The following is a 22199-nucleotide window of genomic DNA, read 5'->3' on the forward strand; positions in this document are numbered from 1 at the left end:
CTCAGTGGGTGCTGAACCCCCTATCAGAACAATCCTTAGCCCTAACTCCCACTGCCATTTCCTCCGATTCTGCTCAGAACCAGCCCCACAAGAGCACGAATTCTCAACCGTGGCCCTCATGCAAACACCCTGAGGACTTGACAAGGTTGGAAAAGGTGGACAAGGCAGGGAGTCGATAAAGATCGGGAGATGCAGAAATTTCAGGGCTGGAAGGGGGTGATGGGGGGAATTCAGCATGTCCGCCATGACACTCACTAATTCTTATAGGTTCGCCATAGAAAGCATCCTTTCCGGGTGTATCACAGCTCGGTATGGGCTCCTGCTCTGCCCAAGACCACAAGAAACTACAAATGGTTATGAACGAAGCCCAGTCCATCACTCAAACCAGCCTCCTATCCATTGACTCTGTCTACACTTCCCGTTGCCTTGGAAAAGCAGCCAACATAATTCAGGACCCCACGCACCCTGGACATTCTCTCTTCCACCTTCTTCCATCGGGAAAAGGATACAAAAGCCTGAGGTCACGTACCGACCCAGTTAAGAGCAGCTTCTTCCCTGCTGCTGTCAGACTTTTGAATGGACCTACCACGCATTAGGTTGATCTTTCTCTACACCCTATCTGACTGTAACACTACATTCTGCACTCTCTCCTTTCTTTCTCTATGAACGGTATGCTTTATCTGTATAGCGCGCAAGAAACAATACTTTTCACTGTACGCTAATACACGTGACAATAATAAATCAAATCAGAAACAGACTTCCAGGAGGCAGGGATCATAGATTATTAAGATCCTACAATGCAGGAGGAGGCCATTTGGCCTATCAAGTCTGCACCGACCACAATCCCACCCAGGCCCTATCCCCATAACCCCACATATTTATCCAGCTAAACCCCCTGACACTAAAGGGTAAATTTAGCACGGCCAATCCACCTAACCCGCACATCTTTGGACTGGGGGAGGAAACCGGAGCACCCGGAGGAAACCCACGCAGACATGGGGAGAATGTGCAACCTTCACACAGAGACTGACCCGAGCTGGGAACTGAACCCGGGTCCCTGGCGCTGTGAGGCAGCAGTGCCAACCCACTGCGCCACTCACAACGCGGTGGGCAAAAGAAGAACGGTAGAGATTGGTCGGCGATCTGCGGTCGAAGGAGAGGATGTACTCTCCGAGCGAGCCCCCGTCCAGCAAGGCAGGAGACGGGGCGCCCAGCAGGAGCAGACGATCAATTCACTTTTACACCGAACATCTGCTTTCTGTCAGCGCACAGCCTGTCGCAGACACTCCGCACAGTCCTGTCCCCTCCCCCCCCACCCCTCATTGAGCCTGCTCGCCCACCCCCCCCTCCCCTCCCCAGCACGCCACACGCCCAGCATTGTGTCAACTCACTCAGCACACCACCACCCCCCCCCCCCCCCCCCCCCGCCTCCTCCTCCCCCCCCTGCTGCCAGACAGCCGGGTCCACCAGCCTCCTTCCTCAGCCCCATTGTAGCTGCTGCCAGTTCTCTCCACACTTAACAAGCTCGAGGCCACCTCCTGGCGGGGCAACCTTTCGTCAAAGTGTCAGAAACGGCCTTTCCAACCCGTGCCTCTGTGAGACAATGGCTGGCTCCACGCTGGACTGGTTAATGCTCCAAGCTCAATGTCCGGAACGAGCTGCCGGAGGGAGTAGTGGGGTCGGGTACAATCTTGTCTTTTAAAAAGCGTTACAAGGGTAAGATGGGTGTAGAGGGATATGGGCCAAACGCGGGCAACTGGGATTAGATTAGGGGTTCTAACAAAAAGGGCAGCATGGACAAGTTGGGCCGAAGGGCCTGTTTCCATGTTGTAAACCTCTATTTCCCAGACTTACTCAGTCTGTTTTCTCTGTTACCCTTCCCGCTCTCCAGACATGTAGCCTGTCCCGAAACACAGCCCATTCCCTCCCCCTCTACGCACAGACCACCTCCCCTCGTGCGCAGACCGGCCCTCCGCACACACACAGCCCATTCCCTCCCCCTCTACGCACAGACCACCCCCCCATATGCGCGCAGACTGCCCTCCCCACACACACAGCCCATTCCCTCCCCCCATATGCGCAGACCACCCCCCCAACACACACAGCCCATTCCCTCCCCTCGTGCGCAGACCACCTCCTCACGTGCACAGGCTGTACCTCGTTCCCCCCACCCCCCCAAACCCTGGCACGCGAGCACAGACTGACCTGAAAACGCAATGTGTCCCAAAAGCGCAGGCTAAGGAAATTTGGCATGTCAGCTACTACTCTCACCAACTTTTACAGATGCCCCATAGAAAGCATCCTTTCTGGTTGTATAACAGCTCGGTATGGGCTCCTGCTCTGCCCAAGACCACAGAAGGTCGATGTGAATGTAGCCCAATCTATTGCACAAACCAGCCTCCCATCCGTTGACTCTGTCTACACTTCCCACTGCCTCGAGAAAGCAGCCAGCATAATTAAGGGCCCCCACGCACCCCCGACATTCTCTCTTCCATCTTTTTCTGTCGAGAAAAAGTTACAAAAGACTGAGGTCATGTACCAAGAACAGCTTCTTCCCTGCTGCCATCAGAATTTTGAATGGACCTACATTATATTAAGTTGGTCTTTCTCTACACCCTCGCTGTGACTGTAACACTACATTCTGCACCCTCTCCTTTCCTTTTCTGTGAACGGTATGCTTTGTCTGCATAGCACGCAAGAAACAATACTTTTCACTGCATCCCAATACAGGTAATAATAATAAATCAAATCAAAAGTTCATCGTAAAACACAGTTCATTCTGAAAACACAGTTCAACAAGGAGTAAAGGTTGATAATCTAAAATATAGTCATTATAAAACATTCAGCAAAAAGTAAAATGAGTCCCCTGAAATTATAGATTCACAGAGACAGAGGTTTACAGCACGGAAACAGGCCATTCGGCCCAACTTGTCTATGCTGCCCTTTTTTTTAAGCCCCTAAGCTAGTCCCAATTGCCCACATTTGGCCCATATCCCTCTATACCCATTTTACCCATGTAACTGTCTAAATGCTTTATAAAAGTCAAAATCGTACCCGCCTTTTGTTATTAGACAAGATCAAGAATTGGCCATTCCTGGCACAAGAACTGGACATCTCAGTTGCTTAGAATATCACTGGACACAGGCAGACAGCCATGTTGTCGAAGTTTTTTGTCTTTCACTCATCAGGGTCAAAATGCAAGAATGGCAAATTCCAAATCACCGCAACAGTTTATACGGCAGGAGAAAGGGGTTGCTGATTGGCCAACAAATCGGTTCTGATTGGCCAAGGCGTAGCCATGGAGGGGAACTATAGGCCATAAACAAAAATAGAAAATGGTGGAAAAAAACTCAGCAGGTCTGACGCCAGCCCCGGAGAGGGCTCGTGGGTAATTAAAGACTCATGACCTTCAATAGGAAAAACCTTTAGTTTGAGAGAACGGGTCCCTGTGTCTAAATGTATATTGCTTTTATCATGTGTGAATGAGCTTGGCTGGTTATCTTCAATTAATTCTTACTTTAGCCACCAGCGCACTCGGCATTGCTCAGTAGGTGCTGCCCAATTGTGGAAACCCATTGAACAGCGGGCATTTTGTTGTGCTCATTTGTTCATGGGGGCAAGAGGAAAGGTTTCAGCAATGCCACACTATTCAGGGATGTTTACACAGCGACGTTCATGGGTCAATGGGTCCAGTTCACCCCCCCCACCCCCACACGGTTCCAGGTAGTTTCACACACTCAGCGCAAGATTTGGAGTCAGATCAGAATTCGGAGTCAAATGGGTGAGGGTCCTGACCCCTTCTCGGTCGCCCAGCTGTGATCCACCCCTGGATTTAAGTGACCCGAGGCCAGATTCATCCTGCAAATGAGGATGGCAAGATCGTGAGGCTGAGGGGCCAATTGTACAACGCCTGCAGGGCCCGAGGGCGAATCACTCCACCCTCATTTGTCCCTCATTTAGGGGAGATGACGGCCGAGTGGTATTATCGCTATCCAGAAACTCAGCTAATGTTCTGGGGGCCCGGGTTCGAATCCCACCACGGCAGATATTGGAATTTTAATTCAATAAAAGATACCTGGAATTAAGAATCTACTGACGACCATGAAACCATTGTTGGAAAAACCCATCTGGTTCACTAATGTCCTTTAGGGAAGGAAATCTGCCGTCCTTACCTGGTCTGGCCTACATGTGACTCCAGAGCCACAGCAATGTGGTTGACTCTCAACTGCCCTCAGGCAACTCGGGATGGGCAATAAATGCTGGCCTAGCCAGCGATGCTCATGAACGAGTTAAAAAAAACATTCTTTGCACCCCCTAACAACTCTAATAATGGATATTTGCAAAGCTCAAACAAGTGAGGAGATAATTAGAACCAATAATTTAGAACAGTACAGCTCAGGAACAGGCCATTCGGCCCACAATGTTGTGCCGGCCATGATGCCAAATTAAGCTAACCCCTTCTGTCTGCCCTTGGTCCACATCCCTCTATTCCTCACACATTCATGTGCTTATCTAAAAGCCCCTTAAACCCCCCCCTATCTGTCTCCACCACCAACCCCAGAGACCTACCACCCTGTGTAAAAAAAAATTGCCTCTCACGTCTCCTCTGAACTTTCCCCCGCTCACCTTAAGTGCGTGCCCCTCGTATTTCAACTCTGGGAAATGATTCTGACTGTCAACCCCATCTATGTCTCTCATCATTTTATAGACTTCTATCAGGTCTCCCCTCAGCCTCCACCGCTCCAGAGAAAACAACCCTAGTTTGTCCAGCCTCTCCTTATAGCTCATACCCTCTAATCCATCCTGGTAAACCTCTTCTGCACCCTCTCCAAACCCTCCACATCCTTCCTGTAATGAGGTGACCAGAATTGAACACACTACTCCTAACTGTGGTCTAGCTAAAGTTCTATAAAGCTGCAACATTACATCCTGTCTCTTGTACTCAATGCCCCGACCAATAAAGGCTAGTACGCCTCACACCTTCTTTACCACCCCATCTGCTTGTGTTTAAAAAAGTCTACTTATTAGTGACTCAAATAAGGCTTACATTAACACTGCAATGAAGCCACTGTGAAACTCCCCTCGTCGCCACAATCCAGCACCCGTTCGGGTACGCACAGAGAATTTAGCATCAAACCAGCACATCTTTCGGACTGCGGGAGGAAAAACGGGAGCACCCGGAGGAAACCCACGCAGACACGGGGAGAACATGCAGACTCCACGCAGGCAGCGACCCGAGCCGGGAATCGAACCGGGCTCCCTGGCGCTGAGAGGCAGCAGTGCTGACCGTCCCGGTGTGTGTGTGTGTGTGTGTGTGTGTGTGTGTGTGTGGCCACTTGCAATAACTCATTCGACATCCCGCCCCATGATTCCCGCCTCCCAGGTTGCTCACTGAGTAGCCAATGATTTCCTTGGCAACCGAGGTGGAGGGGACGAGGGGGGGGGGGGTCAATCCTGGAGAGGAGGCGGCCAAACCCAGGAGGGTCAAAGGTCACCACCACGGCTCCCGGAATCTCCCTTTGGCTCTTCGCTTCAAGCAAAGCAGCAAGAGGTCGCGTTTGGAAGGAAATGAGACGGAGTGTGGGAGAAGCGAGGGTGGGAAGTTTGCAGGATCGCTGCCTGTGGTCCGATTCCGTGTCTCCCCCCACCCCCACCCCCCCCCAAAACTCCCCCAGCCAGCCAGGATCCATTAAGCCGGAGTGAAAATATTGGACAGCGTTGATAAATCTTTGGAGTTGTCGCACACAAGAGGATGAGTTAGCCCCCGGGTGTGTGTGTGTGTGTGTGTGAGTCAGCAGCTGTGCTGGCTTTACTTCTGACACATGGGTGCCGATCGTCATTAAAAAAACACACACACAATTAAATGAGAAAACTGTGGGAACTTTGATTTTTTTTTCTTTTGGAAGACGGGAAGTGTTCGGGGCGGGGGGGGGGAGACGGAGGGAAGTAGACAGCCATGATGGAAACCACTGCATAAGGACAGGGGGAAGTGGAACTTAAGTAAGGGAGGGAGGGGAATGGGGGGGTGGGGGGGTGAAGGAAAGGTTCATTTCCTCTTTCTCGACAGACTTCATACCAAGTCGGGGAGGAAGTGGTGTGACCACACCCCAGCAGCTGCACAACCCGAAACCCAGCTTAACTCTACCGCCACCCCACCCCCTCCCCCACCCCATGCCAGTTCCAGACCGGGGTGGGGTTTGGGGGTGGGGGAGGGGGGAAGGTTTTAACCCACGCACGCCACAGTGAATGGGGTACTATCTCGTCCACTTGTCCGAATGCCTATGGCCTCCTCCCTCCCAAACGGCCCTTCACACTCTCAAAGCCAGCCAGCACACAAAGCGGCCCACTTCACTCCCATTCCCCGTCCTAAACGATCGTTCCCACCCCCCCCCCAAAACTTATCCTCAGACCCCTCCCAGCCCCTCCCCCCGTGTGTTTTAATTTCCCAGCCGGTGGAAACAATCTCTCGGCGCCCGTCCTACCAAACTGTGGGCGGCACGGGGCTCAGCGCTGCCGCCTCGCAGCGTCAGGGAGCCAGGTTCGATTCCGGCCTCGGGTCACCGTCTGTGTGGAGTTTGCACATTCTCCCCGTGCCTGCGTGGATTTCCTCCGGGTGCTCCAGTTTCCTCCCACAGTCCACAGACATACTGGTTAAGTGGATTGGCCATGCTAAATTGCCCCTTAGTGTCCAAAAATGTGTAGGTTAGGTGGATTGGCCATGCTAAATTGACCCTAAGTGTCCAAAGATGCGTAGGTTCGGTGGATGAGCCATGTGCCATTGTGCCGTCCCTGGGAATAAGATTTTTGCCTCTACCACTCTTTTTGGCAGTAAGTTCCAGATTCCTACCACCCTCTGGGTGAACAAACACCTCCTCATCTCCCCTCTAACCCTTCTACCAGTTCCTTTAAATATATTTCCACCCATTCCACCTCCCCCCCACACAGATGGGCCTTCCTGTCCACTCTCCATCGAACTACCATTTTGTACGCCCCAATTAAATCTCCCCTGTTCCACAGAAACCAACCCCAGTCTGTTCCGTCTTTCCTCAGAGCCTGGCAACATCCCCAAATCGCTTCCGTTCCCTCTCCAAAGCAATCACATCCTTCCTGTAACGTGGTCAGAACTGTACACAGCACTCGAGCTGTGGTTGGACTCGTGTTCAGAAATCATCCTGTTGTCTACAGCTTTCTTCCTCACTCTCAGACACACAGGCAATGTTTAATAGCATCCCCTGCCTTTATGTCTGGTTCACTGACACGCACTGTCTAAAAGAGACAGACCCAGTACTGAGCCCTGCAGAGCCTCACTGGAACCAGCCTTCCATTGCAAAGCTATTTGTGGCGCAGTGGTTCGATTCCAGCCTCGGGTGACTGCCTGCGTGGAGTTTGCGCGTTCTCCCCATGTGTTTCCTCCAGGTGCTCTAGTTTCCTCATAGAATTCCTGCAGTGCAGGCAGAGGCCATTTGGCCCATCAGATCTGCACCAACTCTCTGAGTGAGCATCTTACCCAGGCCCCTTCCTAGCCTGCAAACCCACATTTCCCCCGCTTACCCTCTCACCTGCACATCTTTGGACACCAAGGGTCAATTTAGCATGGCCAATCCACCTAACCTGCACATCTTTGGACACCAAGGGACAATTTAGCATGGCCAATCCACCTAACCTGCACATCTTTGGACACTAAGGGGCAATTTAGCATGGCCAATCCACCTAACCTGCATATCTTTGGACACCAAGGGACAATTTAGCATGGCCAATCCACCTAACCTACACATCTTTGGACACTAAGGGGCAATTTAGCATGGCCAATCCACCTAACCTACACATCTTTGGACACTAAGGGGCAATTTAGCACGGCCAATCCCCCTAACCTGCACATCTTTCAGAATGTGGGAGTAAACCCACGCAGACATGGGGAGAACATGCAAACTCCACACAGGCAGTGACCCAAACCGGGAATCAAACTCGGGTCCCTGGCGCTGTGAGGCAGCAGTGCTAATGACAGTGCCACCGACTGCCCGGTTTATTGTACATCCTTTGATCTGAAAGGCTTGCCGGGTCATTTTAGAAGGAAGACCCCCTTCCTGTGGGGCTGGAGTCACATGTAGAGCAAGGGCATCACGCGGGCATAGTGAATAGTGACACAGCACTAGGGAGCTCAGGTTCGATTCCGGCCTGGGGTCATGTGTGGAGTTTGCACATTCTCCCCATGTCTGCATGGGTTTCTTCCGGGTTCTCCAGTTTGTTTCGACATTCAAAAAGGCGTGCCACTAATGTGCATTGGCCATGCTAAATTGCCCCTTGGTGTCCAAAGATATGCAGGTTAGGTGGATTGGCCATGGTAAAATGCATTGGACCTCGGTAAAATACTCTTTCGGAGAGTTGGTACAGACTTGATGGGCCGAACAGCCTCCTTCTGCACTGTAGTGATTCTATGACCACGTAAGGACGGCTGATTCCCTTCCCTAAAGGGGGGCATTCGTGAACCAGATTGGATTTTTTTTTACAATACAATTGACGATGGTTTCACGGTCACTTTTAATTTCAGAATTCAAATTCCACCAACTGCTGCGGTGGGATTCGAGTCCCCAGAACATTACCCAGCATCTCTGGGTTACCAGCCCAGTGACAGCACCACTCCCTCCAGTATCACACTTGTAACTGGGTAAAAACGATAGTCAGAACTTTTGTTACTGCCACCCTTACTTCTCTTAACTATCTGGGACACATTTCGTAAACCTGAAACTACGATTAACCTTCCCGAATCCCTTAATAACAGACAGTTAGGATACTCCAGGGTCATCTGGACAATCGGTGCGCATTTATTGAGTGTTAACGCGCATTTAATGATTCAAAGTCCATTGGTAAACATTTGAAGTTTTAAGTTTATCCATTAGTGTCACAATTAGGCCTACACTAACACTGCAATGAAGTTATTGTGAAAATCTCCTAGTCGCCACACTCTGGCGCCTGTTCGGGTACACCAAGGGGCAATTTAGCGCCTAACCAGCACGTCTTTTGGACTGTGGGAGGAAACCAGAGGAAACCCACGCAGACACGGGGAGGATGTGTAGACTCCACACAGACAGTGACCCGAGGCCGGAATCGAACCCGGGTCCCTGGGGCTGTGAGGCAGCAGTGCTAACCGCTGTGACACTATTCGATGAGTGGGATTTTCTATCCGTTCCTGCCAAAATGGTTGTCCAGTCCCACTGACCGTGAGTCCCCCGGGCTTTTTCAATCATCGATCTCCTCAGGGATCGTAACAAAGTCACACTAAGTTCAGCATCAGAAAAATGACAGTTAGTGCTGGTTTCTCTGGGGGAAATTTTGTCAACTCTTCGCTGAGAATTTGCAGAAACCCCAGAGGATTCGCAGGGAAAGTCTTAACAGCACTGGACTGAAAGAGCAGCAGACATACAGCAGTGTCCTCGCTCCTCTGACCCTAAACGTAGAGGTCCAACACTAAGCCAAAGCGATTGCTGGTGGGGTAGTTGGTGCCAAAGGTGAGGGAATAAGATCAGTGCCAGTTGGATGCCATGATCAAGGCTGGTGAGACCCTCCGAATGCAGGACCACGTGCATCAAATCACCTGCTATTCAAAAGGTGCGGGGGCAGCACGATGGCACAGTGGTTAGCACTGCTGCCTCACAGAGTCAGGGACCCGGGTTCAATTCCAGCCTTGGGTGACTGTGTGTGTGTGTGTTTTTGTGTGTGTTTGTTTTTGTGTGTGTGTGTGTGTGTGTGTGTGTGTGTGTTTGTTTTTGTGTGTGTGTGTGTGTGTGTGTGTGTTTGTTTTTGTGTGTGTGTGTGTGTGTGTGTGTGTGTGTGTTTGTTTTTGTGTGTGTGTGTGTGTGTGTGTGTGTGTGTTTGTTTTTGTGTGTGTGTGTGTGTGTGTGTGTGTTTGTTTTTGTGTGTGTGTGTGTGTGTGTGTGTGTTTGTTTTTGTGTGTGTGTGTGTGTGTGTGTGTTTGTTTTTGTGTGTGTGTGTGTGTGTGTGTGTGTGTGTGTGTTTGTTTGTGTGTGTGTGTGTGTTTGTTTTTGTGTGTGTGTGTGTGTGTGTTTGTTTTTGTGTGTGTGTGTGTGTGTGTTTGTTTTTGTGTGTGTGTGTGTGTGTTTGTTTTTGTGTGTGTGTGTGTGTGTGTGTTTGTTTTTGTGTGTGTGTGTGTGTGTGTGTTTGTTTTTGTGTGCGTGTGTGTGTGTTTGTTTTTGTGTGTGTGTGTGTGTGTGTGTTTGTTTTTGTGTGTGTGTGTGTGTGTGTGTTTGTTTTTGTGTGTGTGTGTGTGTGTTTGTTTTTGTGTGTGTGTGTGTTTGTTTGTTTTTGTGTGTGTGTGTGTGTGTGTGTTTGTTTTTGTGTGTGTGTGTGTGTGTGTGTTTGTTTTTGTGTGTGTGTGTGTGTGTGTTTGTTTTTGTGTGTGTGTGTTTGTTTTTGTGTGTGTGTGTGTGTGTGTTTGTTTTTGTGTGTGTGTGTGTGTGTGTGTGTGTTTGTTTTTGTGTGTGTGTGTGTGTGTTTGTTTTTGTGTGTGTGTGTGTTTGTTTGTTTTTGTGTGTGTGTGTGTGTGTGTGTGTTTGTTTTTGTGTGTGTGTGTGTGTGTTTGTTTTTGTGTGTGTGTGTGTGTGTGTTTGTTTGTTTTTGTGTGTGTGTGTGTGTGTGTTTGTTTTTGTGTGTGTGTGTGTGTTTGTTTTTGTGTGTGTGTGTGTGTTTGTTTTTGTGTGTGTGTGTGTGTGTTTGTTTTTGTGTGTGTGTGTGTGTGTGTTTGTTTTTGTGTGTGTGTGTGTGTGTGTTTGTTTTTGTGTGTGTGTGTGTGTGTGTGTGTGTTTGTTTTTGTGTGTGTGTGTGTGTGTGTGTGTGTTTGTTTTTGTGTGTGTGTGTGTGTGTGTGTGTTTGTTTTTGTGTGTGTGTGTGTGTGTTTGTTTTTGTGTGTGTGTGTTTGTTTTTGTGTGTGTGTGTGTGTGTGTGTGTGTGTTTGTTTTTGTGTGTGTGTGTGTGTGTGTGTGTGTGTGTGTGTTTGTTTTTGTGTGTGTGTGTGTGTGTGTTTGTTTTTGTGTGTGTGTGTGTGTGTGTTTGTTTTTGTGTGTGTGTGTGTGTGTGTGTGTGTGTGTGTGTGTGTGTGTGTGTGTGTGGAGTCTGCACATTCTCCCCATGTCTGCATGTGTTTCCTCCAGGTGCTCCAGTTTCCTCCCACAGTCCAAAGATGTGCAGGTTGGATGGATTGGCCATGCTAAATTGGATAAAGATGTGTGGGTTCGAGGATTAGTGGGGTAAATGTGTGAGGTTACAGGGATAAGGCCTGGGTGTGATGCTCTGTCAGAGAGTCAGTGCTGACTCAATGGGTAACCTTTCCTTGTCCCCACCCCCACGTCAACACCATAGATAAGAAATCTCACCAACGCCTCTACTTTCCCGGGAGACGAAGGAAATTTAGCATGTCAACTCAGCAACTTCTACAGATGTACAATAGAGAACATTTTTTCTGGATGTGTCATAGTTTGATATGGCTCCTGCTCTGACCAAGACCACAAGCAACTACAAAGCTCAACCCATCACGCAAACCAGTCTCCCATCCATTGACTCTGTCTGGACTTCCTGCTGGAAAAGCAGCCAGCAAAATTACAGACCTCTCACACCACCAACCAACACCCCCCCCCACCCCCTCCCTCCCCTCACCACCACCGCCCCCCACCCCAGACATTCTGTCTTCCATCAGGAAAAAGCCTAAAATCACATGCCAACCGACTCAAGAACAGCTTCTTCCCTGCTGCCATCAGGCTTTTGAATGGACCTACCTTATATTAAATTGATCTTTCTCTACACCCTAGCTATGACCGTAACACTACATTCTGCACCCTCTCCTTCTCTATGAAGGGTATGCTTTGTCTGTATAGCTTACAAGAAACGATACTTTTCACTGTACACTAATACACATAACAATAATAAATCAAATCAAGGACTGTGCCCTCTGGTCCCACACTCTCTCCCCTGAGTGGAAACGTCCTTCTATCATTTCACCCTCCCACACCCACTGAGAATCGAACTTATTCTGCTGATTACCATCGCAACCTTTCTGATTCACTGTGATGGTCTGAAAAGGGTGAAATGGGACAGCTACGATAATGATCGTGAACAGGATGTAGCAAGTGCACAGCAGGGGAAGTCAAAATAAGTCTCTCTGCGCCCAAGATACCAAATCTGCCCCTGCCAAGCACGATCGATAAGAGGTGCGGTACATTTTCCATTCTGTGGCAACTGACTCACCTCAGCCGCTCGCCCTCTCACCTCTACAATACATTTTCCTCTCCCCTGCATTTTTAAATTAAGTCAAAAAGGACTTCAAATAGTTGGGCTGAACTGAATTCATTCTCGAGCTCACCCCCTCCCTTTCCTTCCCCTCCCCTATCATTGCCACAGAGCAGGGAGCAACACTCCTCCCACCTGCTCTCTCCCTCGAGAATCCTTCATTTTCCTCACTCCTATCCTGGTGTCCACGTCTTCAAAGGTTTACATCAGTGGGTGAGCCCGGGGGAAGGGTGGGGGGGCACATGCGGCCCATCTGGGTTCCGAGTGCGGCCCCCACGAGACATTTTGTTGACCGTTACCCAGGGTTACCCACATTCCGCTGATTCCCACCCGTGTAGTTTTTTTTTCCAGCCGGTATGGCTGAGGGATTCGGACGTACAGCAAGGGCGATCGAAGTGAGGTGGGTGCTGGTTGCTCACAACACTGAGTGTCAGAGGCGTGAGCTCCCGCTGTGTCCAAAGCGTCAATTTTGCTTTTATCTTCACCGTGTGAAGTTGATGACAGTTCCATTAACATGTAAACAATTCGGCATTTTCTATAACCAGGGATGAAATATTGGGCGTGTATTAAATGTGTTTAATCTTATTCGTGGGGTCAGTGAATCATAGAATCCCTACAGTGCATGAAGTGGCCATTCAGCCCACTGAGCCTAGACCGACAACAATCCCACCCAGGACCTATCTCCATAACCCTGTGTATTGACCTTGCTTATCCCCCGAACATTAAGGGGCAATTTAGCACGGCCAATCCATCTAACCAGCACATCTTTCGGACTCTAGAAGGAAACTGAGGTTTACAGAGCGTCACAGAGGTTTACAGCATGGAAACAGTCCCTCCAGCCCAATTTGTCCATGCCACCCTTTTTTTAAACCCACTAAGCTCGTCCCAATTGCTCGCGTTTGTCCCGTATCCCTCTATACCCATCGTACCCATGTAACTATCCAAGTGCTTTTTAAAAGATAAAATTGTACCCACCTCTGCTACTACCTCTGGCAGCTTGTCCCAGACATTCACCACCCTCTGTGTGAAAAAATTGCCCCTCTGGACACTTTTGTATCTCTCCCCTCTCACCTTAAACCTATGCCCTCTAGTTTTAGACTCCCCTACATTTGAGAAAAGATATTGACTATCTAGCTGATCTGTGCCCCTCATTATTTTATAGACCTCTACAAGATCACCCCTCAGCCTCCTACATTCCAGAGAAAAAAGTCCCAGTCTATTCAGCCTCTCCTTATAACTCAAACCATCAAGTCCCGGTAGCATCCCAGTAATTCTCTTCTGCACTCTTTCTAGTTTACTAATATCCTTTCTATAACAGGGTGACCAGAATTGCACACAGTATTCCAAGTGTGGCCTTACCAATGTCTTGTACAACTTCAACAAGACGTCCCAACTCCTACATTCAATGTTCCAACCAATGAAACCAAGCATGCCGAATGCCTTCTTCACCACTCTGTCCACCTGTGGCTCCACTTTCAAGGAGCTATGAACGTGTACCCCTAGATCTCTTTGTTCCGTAACTCTCCCCCAACACCCGGTGGAAACCCACGCAGACATGGGGAGAACTGCAGATTCCACACAAACAGCGATCCAAGCTAGAAATCGAACCCCTGGCACTGTGCTATCTACTGTGCCACCGTACTATCCAGAAACGCAACTAATCTGCCGTGGTGGGATTCGAACCCGGACCCCCGGAACACTAGCCGAGTTTCTGGATGGCATGGTGGCACAGTGGTTAGCACTGTGGTCCATCAGGCAAACCAGCCTCATATCCAATGACACCGTCTATACTTCCCATTGCCCCGGAAAAGCAGCCAATACAATCAAGGACCCCACACACCCCAGACATACTCTCTTCCACCTTCTTCCATCGGCGTCACTATGGTTAGCACTGCTGCCTCGCAGCACCAGGGACTTGGGTTCAATTCCCGGCTTGGCCTACAGTCTGTGCGGAGTCTGCATGTCCTCCCCGTGTCTGCGTGGGTTTCCTCCGAGTGCTCCGGTTTCCTCCCACAGTCTGAAAGACGTGGTGGTTAGGTGCTAAATTCTCCCTCGGTGTACCCAAACAGGCACCAGAGCGTGGAGACTAAGGGATTTTCACACTCATTTCATTGCAGTGTGAATGTAAGCCTGCTTGTGACAATGAATAAACTTGATAGTCTAACAATATCAGTAGACCATCACCTCTCCAATTAACGAGTCACTAATCTGCCATCCTTATCCAAGAACAAAGAACAACACAGCACAGGAAACAGGCCCTTTGGCCCTACAAGCCCACGCCGCCATTTTAACATTCAGTGAGTGTGTCATTCCCTGTCTGACCTACATGTGACCCCAGTCAATGTGGTTGACTCTTAACAAAAATGGCCAAGCGAGACACTGAGTTCAGGGGCAATTAGGGAAGGGCAACAAATGTTGGCCCAGCCAGCGATCCCTACATCCCAAGAGGGAATAAGAGATGAGAGGTTTCAAGTTTGCAAACCCACGTCAGTTGCAAATAAAAAGGAACTCTTGCCAACAGCAGAAGGGAGAAAATCCAACAGTCTTGGTTTGAAAAAAGAGAAGCAACATCAGGAAACACTTTTGAACGCGCCGAGTTATTTTGGTGGAGAATGCACTTCCTGAAGCAGTAGTGTCAAGCGTAGCTCCTAAAACAGAGTTAGATCAATATTCGAGGCTTAAAAACAAACAACTATGGGGAAAGAGCCAAAGGGGGGAGCGAAATCCATTGGCTAGCCCCAAGAGCTGGCCTGTAATAAGTCTTCGGAGGCAGGAGTCCCTTTATTTACAATTCCAACAGCGGTGCACAGAGTGCCATCAGTCAGCAGTTTATCTTTGGGAGTGCCAGAGGAACTGACACTCCCTCTTAAATACAAGGAAAAGATTCCCTGATTGGCCCAATCAACTCCTTAATAATGGAACTCTTTGTGACGTCCGTTCTCCAATAGGCCAACCTCAACGGCCCAATTGATGTCACGAACAGACCCAAGCACGATGGGCCAAACAGCCCTCTCCTGTGCCAAACAATCCTAACAAAACTCACAAGTTAGGGCCGAGATAGATCAGATTGTCCCCTGACAACAGGTCACAGAAGCAAAAAGGTCAACGTTCTGAATACCTCGATATATTTTAGGAATAATTATGCTTTAAATTGATTTTTCTGCCATCCCTTCAACGGACTTGTGGCTTGACGTACGAGGAGCGTGAGAGGATTCTGGGTCTGTACTCGATGGAGATTAGCAAGATGAGGGGGGGAATCTCATCAAAACTTACAGAATAGAGGAAGGCCTGGATAAAGCGGACTTGGGGAAGATGCTTCCATTAGTCGGAGAGACTAGGATCCGAGGCCACAGCCTCAGAGTAAAGGGGCAGTCCTTCAGAACTGAGATGTGGAGGAGTTTCTTCAGCCAGAGGGTGGTGAATCTGTAGAATTCATTGCCAGAGGGTGATGGAGGCCAGGTAACAGAGTAAGACAGAGATAGATAGGTTCCTGATTGGCGAGAAAGCAGGAGAATGCCAGGGCGGCACAGTGGTTAGCACTGCTGCCTCACAGCGCAGGGTTCCAGGTTCGATTCCGGCCTCGGGTCACTGTCTGTGTGAAGTTTGCACATTCTCTCCGTGTCTGCGTGGGTTCGCTCCGGGTTCTCCCCCACAGTCCAAAGACGTGCAGGTTAGATTGATTGGCCGTGCTAAAATGACCCTTAGCGTCAGGGGGATTAGCAGGATAAATGCGTGGGGTTATAGGAATAGGGATTGGATGGGATTGTGGTCAGTACAGACTCGATGGGCTGAATGGTCTCCTTCTGTACTGTAGGGACTCTAATGGGGTTGAGAAACTTAGCAGCCGCGATTGACTGGAGCAGCAGATTCGATGGGTCGAATGGCCTACTCCCGCTTCTAGTTTCTCTGTTTCTAAAACGCTTTGAGTTATTTAGCTGGCTACATTGATTCATTTTATTACCCATACACCTTTTGAATTAGAATTGAGTTAAAGTTTACTAAATATAATAAAACTGTAGAGAATTATACAGAAAAAAAACTATTGTCTTGTCACAGGAAGTATGTACATACTTGCTTCCTGTCACACATTAGCCTATCTCTGAGCAATGACACTCAATGTGTTGCAGAGACAACTGTTCTAATATCACTGTCCATTGGACTGAAAAACGGCAAATTACATTCATGTTGAGAGGGCTAGAATACAAGAGTAGGGACGTATTTCTGAGGCTGTATAAATCTCTGGTCAGACCCCATTTGGAGTACTGTGAGCAGTTTTGGGCCCCCATATCTAAGGAAGGATGCGCTGGCCTTGGAAAGGGTCCAGAGAAGGTTCACAAGAAAGATCCCTGGAATGAAGAGCTTGTCGTATGAGGAACGGTTGAGGACTCTGAGTCTGTAGTCATTGGAGTTTAGAAGAATAAGGGAAGATCTTACTGAAACTTACAGGATACTGCGAGGCCTGGATAGAGTGGACATTGAGAGGGTGTTTCCACCAGTAGGGAAAAACCAGCACCGGGGCACAACCTCAGGCTAAAGGGACGAGGTTGTAAAGGGATGAGGAGGAATTTCTTCAGTCAGAGGGTGGTGAGTCTGTGGAACTCCTTGTCACAGGGGAGGCTGGGTCATTGAGTGTCTTTAAGACAGAGATAGATAGGTTCTTGATTAATAAGGGGATCAGGGGTTACAGGGAAAAGGCAGGAGAATGGGGATGAGAAAAATATCAGCCATGATTGAATGGCAGAGCAGACTCGATGGGCCGAGTGGCCTAATTCTGCTCCTATGTCCTTTGCCACTCAAGTGCCAAGCAATGACCATCTCCAATAAGAGAGGAACCAACCATCACCTCTTGACGTTCAATAGCATTACCATCGATGAGTCCCCCACGAGGATGGCACAGTGGTTAGTACTACTGCCTCACAGCGTCAGGGACCCAGGTTCAATTCTGGCCTCAGGTCACTGTCTGCGTGGAGGTTGCACATTCTCCCCGTGTCTGTGTGGGTTTCCTCCAGGGGGATTAGCAGGGTAAATATGAAGGGTTACGGGAATGAGGCCTGGGTGGGATTGTGGTCGGTGCAGATTTGATGGGCTGAATGGCCTCCTTCTCCACTGTATGCGTGAAAAAAAATAACATCCTGGGGGTTACCATTGACCAAAAACTGAACCAGACCAGCCATATAAATATTGCGGTTGCAAGAGCGCATCAGAGGTTAGAAACTTTTCGGCGATTAACTCACCTCTTGACTCCCCAAAACCTGTCCACCATCTACAAGGCACAAGTCAGGAGTGTGATGGAGAACTCCCCACTTGCCTGCATGGGTGCGGCTCCCACAACACTCAAGAAACTCAACACCAACCAGGGCAAAGCAGCCCCATTTGACTGGCACCCCATCCACCACCCTTCACCATTCACTCCTCACATCGCTGGCACACAGTGGCAACCATGCGTGCCATCAACAAGATATATTGCACCAGCTTATCAACCTCAACAGTGCCCATCAAACCTCTGACTTCTACCAAGTAGAAGGACAAGGGCAACCTGTAAGTTCCCCTCCAATCCCCTCACCATTCTGACTTAGAAATATTACGCCGTTCCTTCACTGTCGCTGGGTCAAAATCTTGCAACTCCCTCCCTAACAGCATTGTGGGTGTACCTACACCAGCCGGACTGCAAGCAGTTCAAGAAGGCAGGGCACTCACCACCTTCTTAAAGGGCAATTAGGGATGGGCAATTGCCCACAGAAAGCCTACAGTGCAAAAGGAGACCATTCGGCCCATCGAGTCTGCACTGACCACAATCCCACCCAGGTCCTATCCCCATAACGCCACGTATTTACCCCAGCTAGTTTCCCTGACACTAAGGGGCAATTTAGCCTGGCCAATCCACCTAGACCGCACATCTTTGGACTGTGGGTGGAAACCAGAGCACTCGGAGGAAACCCAGGCAGACATGGTGAGAATGTGCAAACTCCACAAAGACAGGGAATCAAACCCGGGCGCCTGGCACTGTGAAGCCGCAATGCTAATCGCTGTGCCACCATGGTCCACATCCCATGAAAAATGGGGGAGGGGGGGGAAGGGTGGGGAGGGGGAGAGGGAGGAGTGGGAGAGGAAGGAGGGGAAGGGGGGAAGGGGGGGAAGGGGGGGACGGGGGGGATGGGGGGGATGGGGGAGGGCTCGCTCCCTTGCCTTTTTGGAGTGGGGGAGGGAACATTAGTACTGATTATGATTCGCAAAACAGGAAGTGAAAAAGCAGCCAGAAATATGGTACAGTAAAAAATCTCTAGCGCTGCAATAAATTCACCCACCCACACCCCCTATCCCAGCCGGAGAGACAAACTGTTGAAGCTTACTCATACCCAGAACCCCCAAGCAGTCCTCATGCATCAGGCTTTTCTCTATATCAGACGTAGGAGCAGATTGAGGCCGTTCAGCCCATTGAATCCACCCTGCCATGGCAGATATGCCCCACCTCCACCGGGAAAAAGGTCACGTTACAACTGACACAAGCAGCGATGGCCTAGTGGTATTATCGCTAGACTGTTCACCCAGAACCTCAGCTAATGTTCTGGGGGCCCGGGGTTCGAATCCCGCCCACGGCAGATGGTGGAATTTGAATTCCACACAAAAAGAAAATCTGGAATTAGGAATTTACCGATGACCATGAAACCACTGTTGGAAAAACCCATCTAGTTCACTCATATCGTTAGGGAGGGAAATCTGCCATCCTTACCCGGTCTGGCCTACACGTGACTCCAGAGCCACAGCAATGTGGTTGACTCTCAGCTGCCCTCGGGTGACTAGGGACTGGCACTAAATGCTGGCCCAGCCAGCGATGCCCATGTCCCACAAATGTATAAAAAAAAACAGCTTCCTCCCTGCTGCCATCAGACTTTTGAATGGGCTGACTTTATATTAAGTTGATCATTCTCTACACCCTAGCTGTGACTGTAACACTACATTCTGCACCCTCTCCTTTCCTTCTCCCCTGGGTGCTCCATGTATAGCGCACAGGAAAAATCCTTTTCACTACATCCCAATACAAAGAATCCTATATGCAGGAGAAGGACATTTGGCCCATTGGATCTGTGCCTACCACATTCCCACACAGATCCTATCTCCATAACCCCACGCACCCACCCTAGTTAGACCCTAAGGGACAACTTAGCATGGCCAATCCATCTAACCAGCACGGATTTCAGACCGCCCGAGGAAACCCACACAGACATGGGGAGAATGTGCAAACTTCAAGCAGACGGTCACCCAAGCTGGGAATCGAACCCGGGACCCCCGGCGCTGTGAGGCCGCGGTGCTAACCCACTGTGCCACCCAAACGTGACAAATAGTTACTCAAAACCAAACCACAGGGCCAAGAGAAAGCTACTCACCTGCCTCCAAGCTCTGGAGATCCAGGTTTCCAAGAGTAACTCCAGTCTGGATTTGTGGAACTTGCGGGTGGTTTTGACAGCGATGAAGACATCTCTCAGTTCCACTTTCTTCCCCAGGTGAGTGCCAGGCTCCTGGGGATGGGCAGCAGCAGTGACCCTCCTGCCCTGCCCTGGTGCTGAGCTGGGCACAGGGGCGCCCAGGTAAGCTCGCAGCCGCGCAGCCAGCCCAGTCCAGCCAGCCAGCGGCTCCTCTCCCGAACCCACGCCGCCCGGGGCGTGCGGAAAGCGGCCACTTCCCATCCTGAGCCCGCTGCCTTCTTCTCGCCTCTGTCGGTCCACGAAAGACACCAACAGGAAAGTAACGGTGGCTCCAGATATTGCCAACAAAATCTTCTTCAAACACAGCCGCATCGTTTTTGTTTAATCCTTTAATTACTTTTTTTCTTAAACCCCTAGTCGTAAAAGTGAAATAAAACTCGAGTGGAGTTCATTCATTTTTCTATTCAATTTAAACTGTCCAAATCAGCTAACATTTTCTAATTTAAAGGGGAAATTTAATTACCATTAAAAAAATAACCTCCCCTCTCTTTCCAGAATTATTCTAGGAAGTTAACTCTTAATGCTGTTTCGATATCATTCTTTCCCCCCCCCACTCTGAAATGTTACTTCCCCAGCTAAACATTAAGAATTAAACCACTCAAAAGTCCGCAGCTTCTCAATTCAGTAAGTGTGGCTAAACTTCCTGGCATCCTCACTCTACCACCTGTCCTCCAGCCTGTGACAACTTTTTTTTTGCAACACTATTGTGTGTCAATTTGGTCAGTAAGAGGGGAGGTGGGGTTACAGTGAGTGACAGGCCAGGAGGCACCCAATCACAGAGAAAAGAGCCCAGAGATGTGACCCATCCTCTATTTTTTATTAACCCTTCGAGCGCCCCATATCACCCACCCCCCCCCCCTCCACCCCGGGGAGCTCTCAGCCCTGCTCCCCGTTCGAAAGTGGGCAGCTAAGGGTTACCTCCCACTATCCAAAGATAAACTAAAGTTTGTTTACTTATTAGTCGGCTTCCGCGATGAAGCTACTGTGAAAACCACCCCCCCCCCCCCACAAGTCACTCCGGGCACCTGTTCGGGTACGCGGAGGGAGAATTTAAGCACCGTCTTTCGGGAAGGAAACCGGAGCACCCGGACGAAACGCGGGCAGGCGCGGGGAGACCCAGTATAGACGGTGACCCAAGCCGGGATTCGAACCTGGGTCCCCGGGGGGGTTGTGAGGCAGCTGTGCCACCCAATCTACACTGCTTCTGGTCAAAGTTCTGCGCCATCACCTACAAGACTGATTCCTCCCAGTTTGTCTGGAGCACCCGGAGGAAACCCATGCGGACACCGTGTGCACGTTAGGTGGATTGGATCCCAAAATGTGCAGATTAGGTGGATTGGCCATGCTAAATTATCCCTCAGTGTCCAAAGATGTGCAGTTAGGGTGGATTGGCCCCCGTCTCCTCCGCCTTCTCAGGCAGAGAGTTCCAGAGTCACACAATTCTCAGAGAATGAAATATGCAAGATTACTGGGATAAGGCAGAGAAGTGGGACTGGGTGGAATGCTCTTTCAGAGAGCTAGTGCAGACTCAATGGGCTGAATGGCCTCCTCTGCACAGTAAAGACTCTGTATAGTTACATTGCTTCAACTAGTGAATTAGAAAGGTGAGGGTCTATTAACTGGAGGGAGGTTTAAAGTCTATTTATTAGTGTCACAAGTAGGCTTATGTTAACACTGCAATGAAGTTACTGTGAAAATCCCCTAATCGCCACACTCCAGCGCCTGTTTGGGTACACTGAGGGAGAATTTAGCCTGGCCAATGCACCGAACCAGGGCGTCTTTCGGACTGTGGGAGGAAACTGGAGCATCCGGAGGAAACCCACGCAGACACGGGGAGAACGTGCAGACTCTGCACAGACAGTGACCCAAGCTGGGAATCGAACCCAGGTCCCTGGAGCTATGAGACAGCAGTGCTAACCACTGTGCCACCATGCTCTTGTGGCACAGTGAGTTAGTCTCCCTGCCTCTGAACCAGAAGTTCCGAGTTCGAGTCCCACCCCAGGACCTGATGGCCAAAGAAGATGAGTTCATAACGCGGCCAAACAGGTTGAGTGTCAACCTGTAAAATCCATCCAAACATGCCAATGGCTGACGGCAAGAGCAGGAGAGACTTCTGGTCAGACATGGGGTTGGACCCCTGAAGCTATAAACCCCCTGGCAACAAACTAATGACCTTTTCTGGGAAAAACATGCTATGGAAAGAAATGGAGTGGTGTGGGGGCACAGTGGTAAGTTCTGCTGCCTCACAGCACCAGGGACCCGGGTTCGATTCCAGCCTTGGGTCACTGTCTGTGCGGAGTCTGCACATTCTCCCCATGTCTGCATGGGTTTCTTCTGGGTGCTCTGGTTTCCTCCCACAGTCCAAATATGTGCAGGTTAGGTGGATTGGCCATGCTAAATTGCACCTTAGTGTACCCA

The 22199-nt window shown here is 49.8% G+C and overlaps 1 protein-coding gene across 1 annotated transcript in view; it reads right to left on the reverse strand.

The window, feature by feature from the left end:
* LOC145361667 (beta-1,3-N-acetylglucosaminyltransferase lunatic fringe-like) overlaps positions 1–20450 on the reverse strand; it is a 48595-nt gene extending 28145 nt beyond the window's left edge. Inside the window, exon 1 of the mRNA XM_080217559.1 lies at positions 19683–20450. Coding sequence (XP_080073685.1) covers positions 19683–20093 — 411 coding nt within the window. The 5' untranslated portion in view covers positions 20094–20450. The remainder of the gene's footprint in view (positions 1–19682) is intronic.
* Positions 20451–22199: the final 1749 nt, after the last annotated feature.

The sequence above is a fragment of the Carcharhinus amblyrhynchos genome, chromosome 35, assembly GCF_965287045.1.
Source record: "Carcharhinus amblyrhynchos chromosome 35, sCarAmb.v2.hapA, whole genome shotgun sequence".
Taxonomy (NCBI): domain Eukaryota; kingdom Metazoa; phylum Chordata; class Chondrichthyes; order Carcharhiniformes; family Carcharhinidae; genus Carcharhinus; species Carcharhinus amblyrhynchos.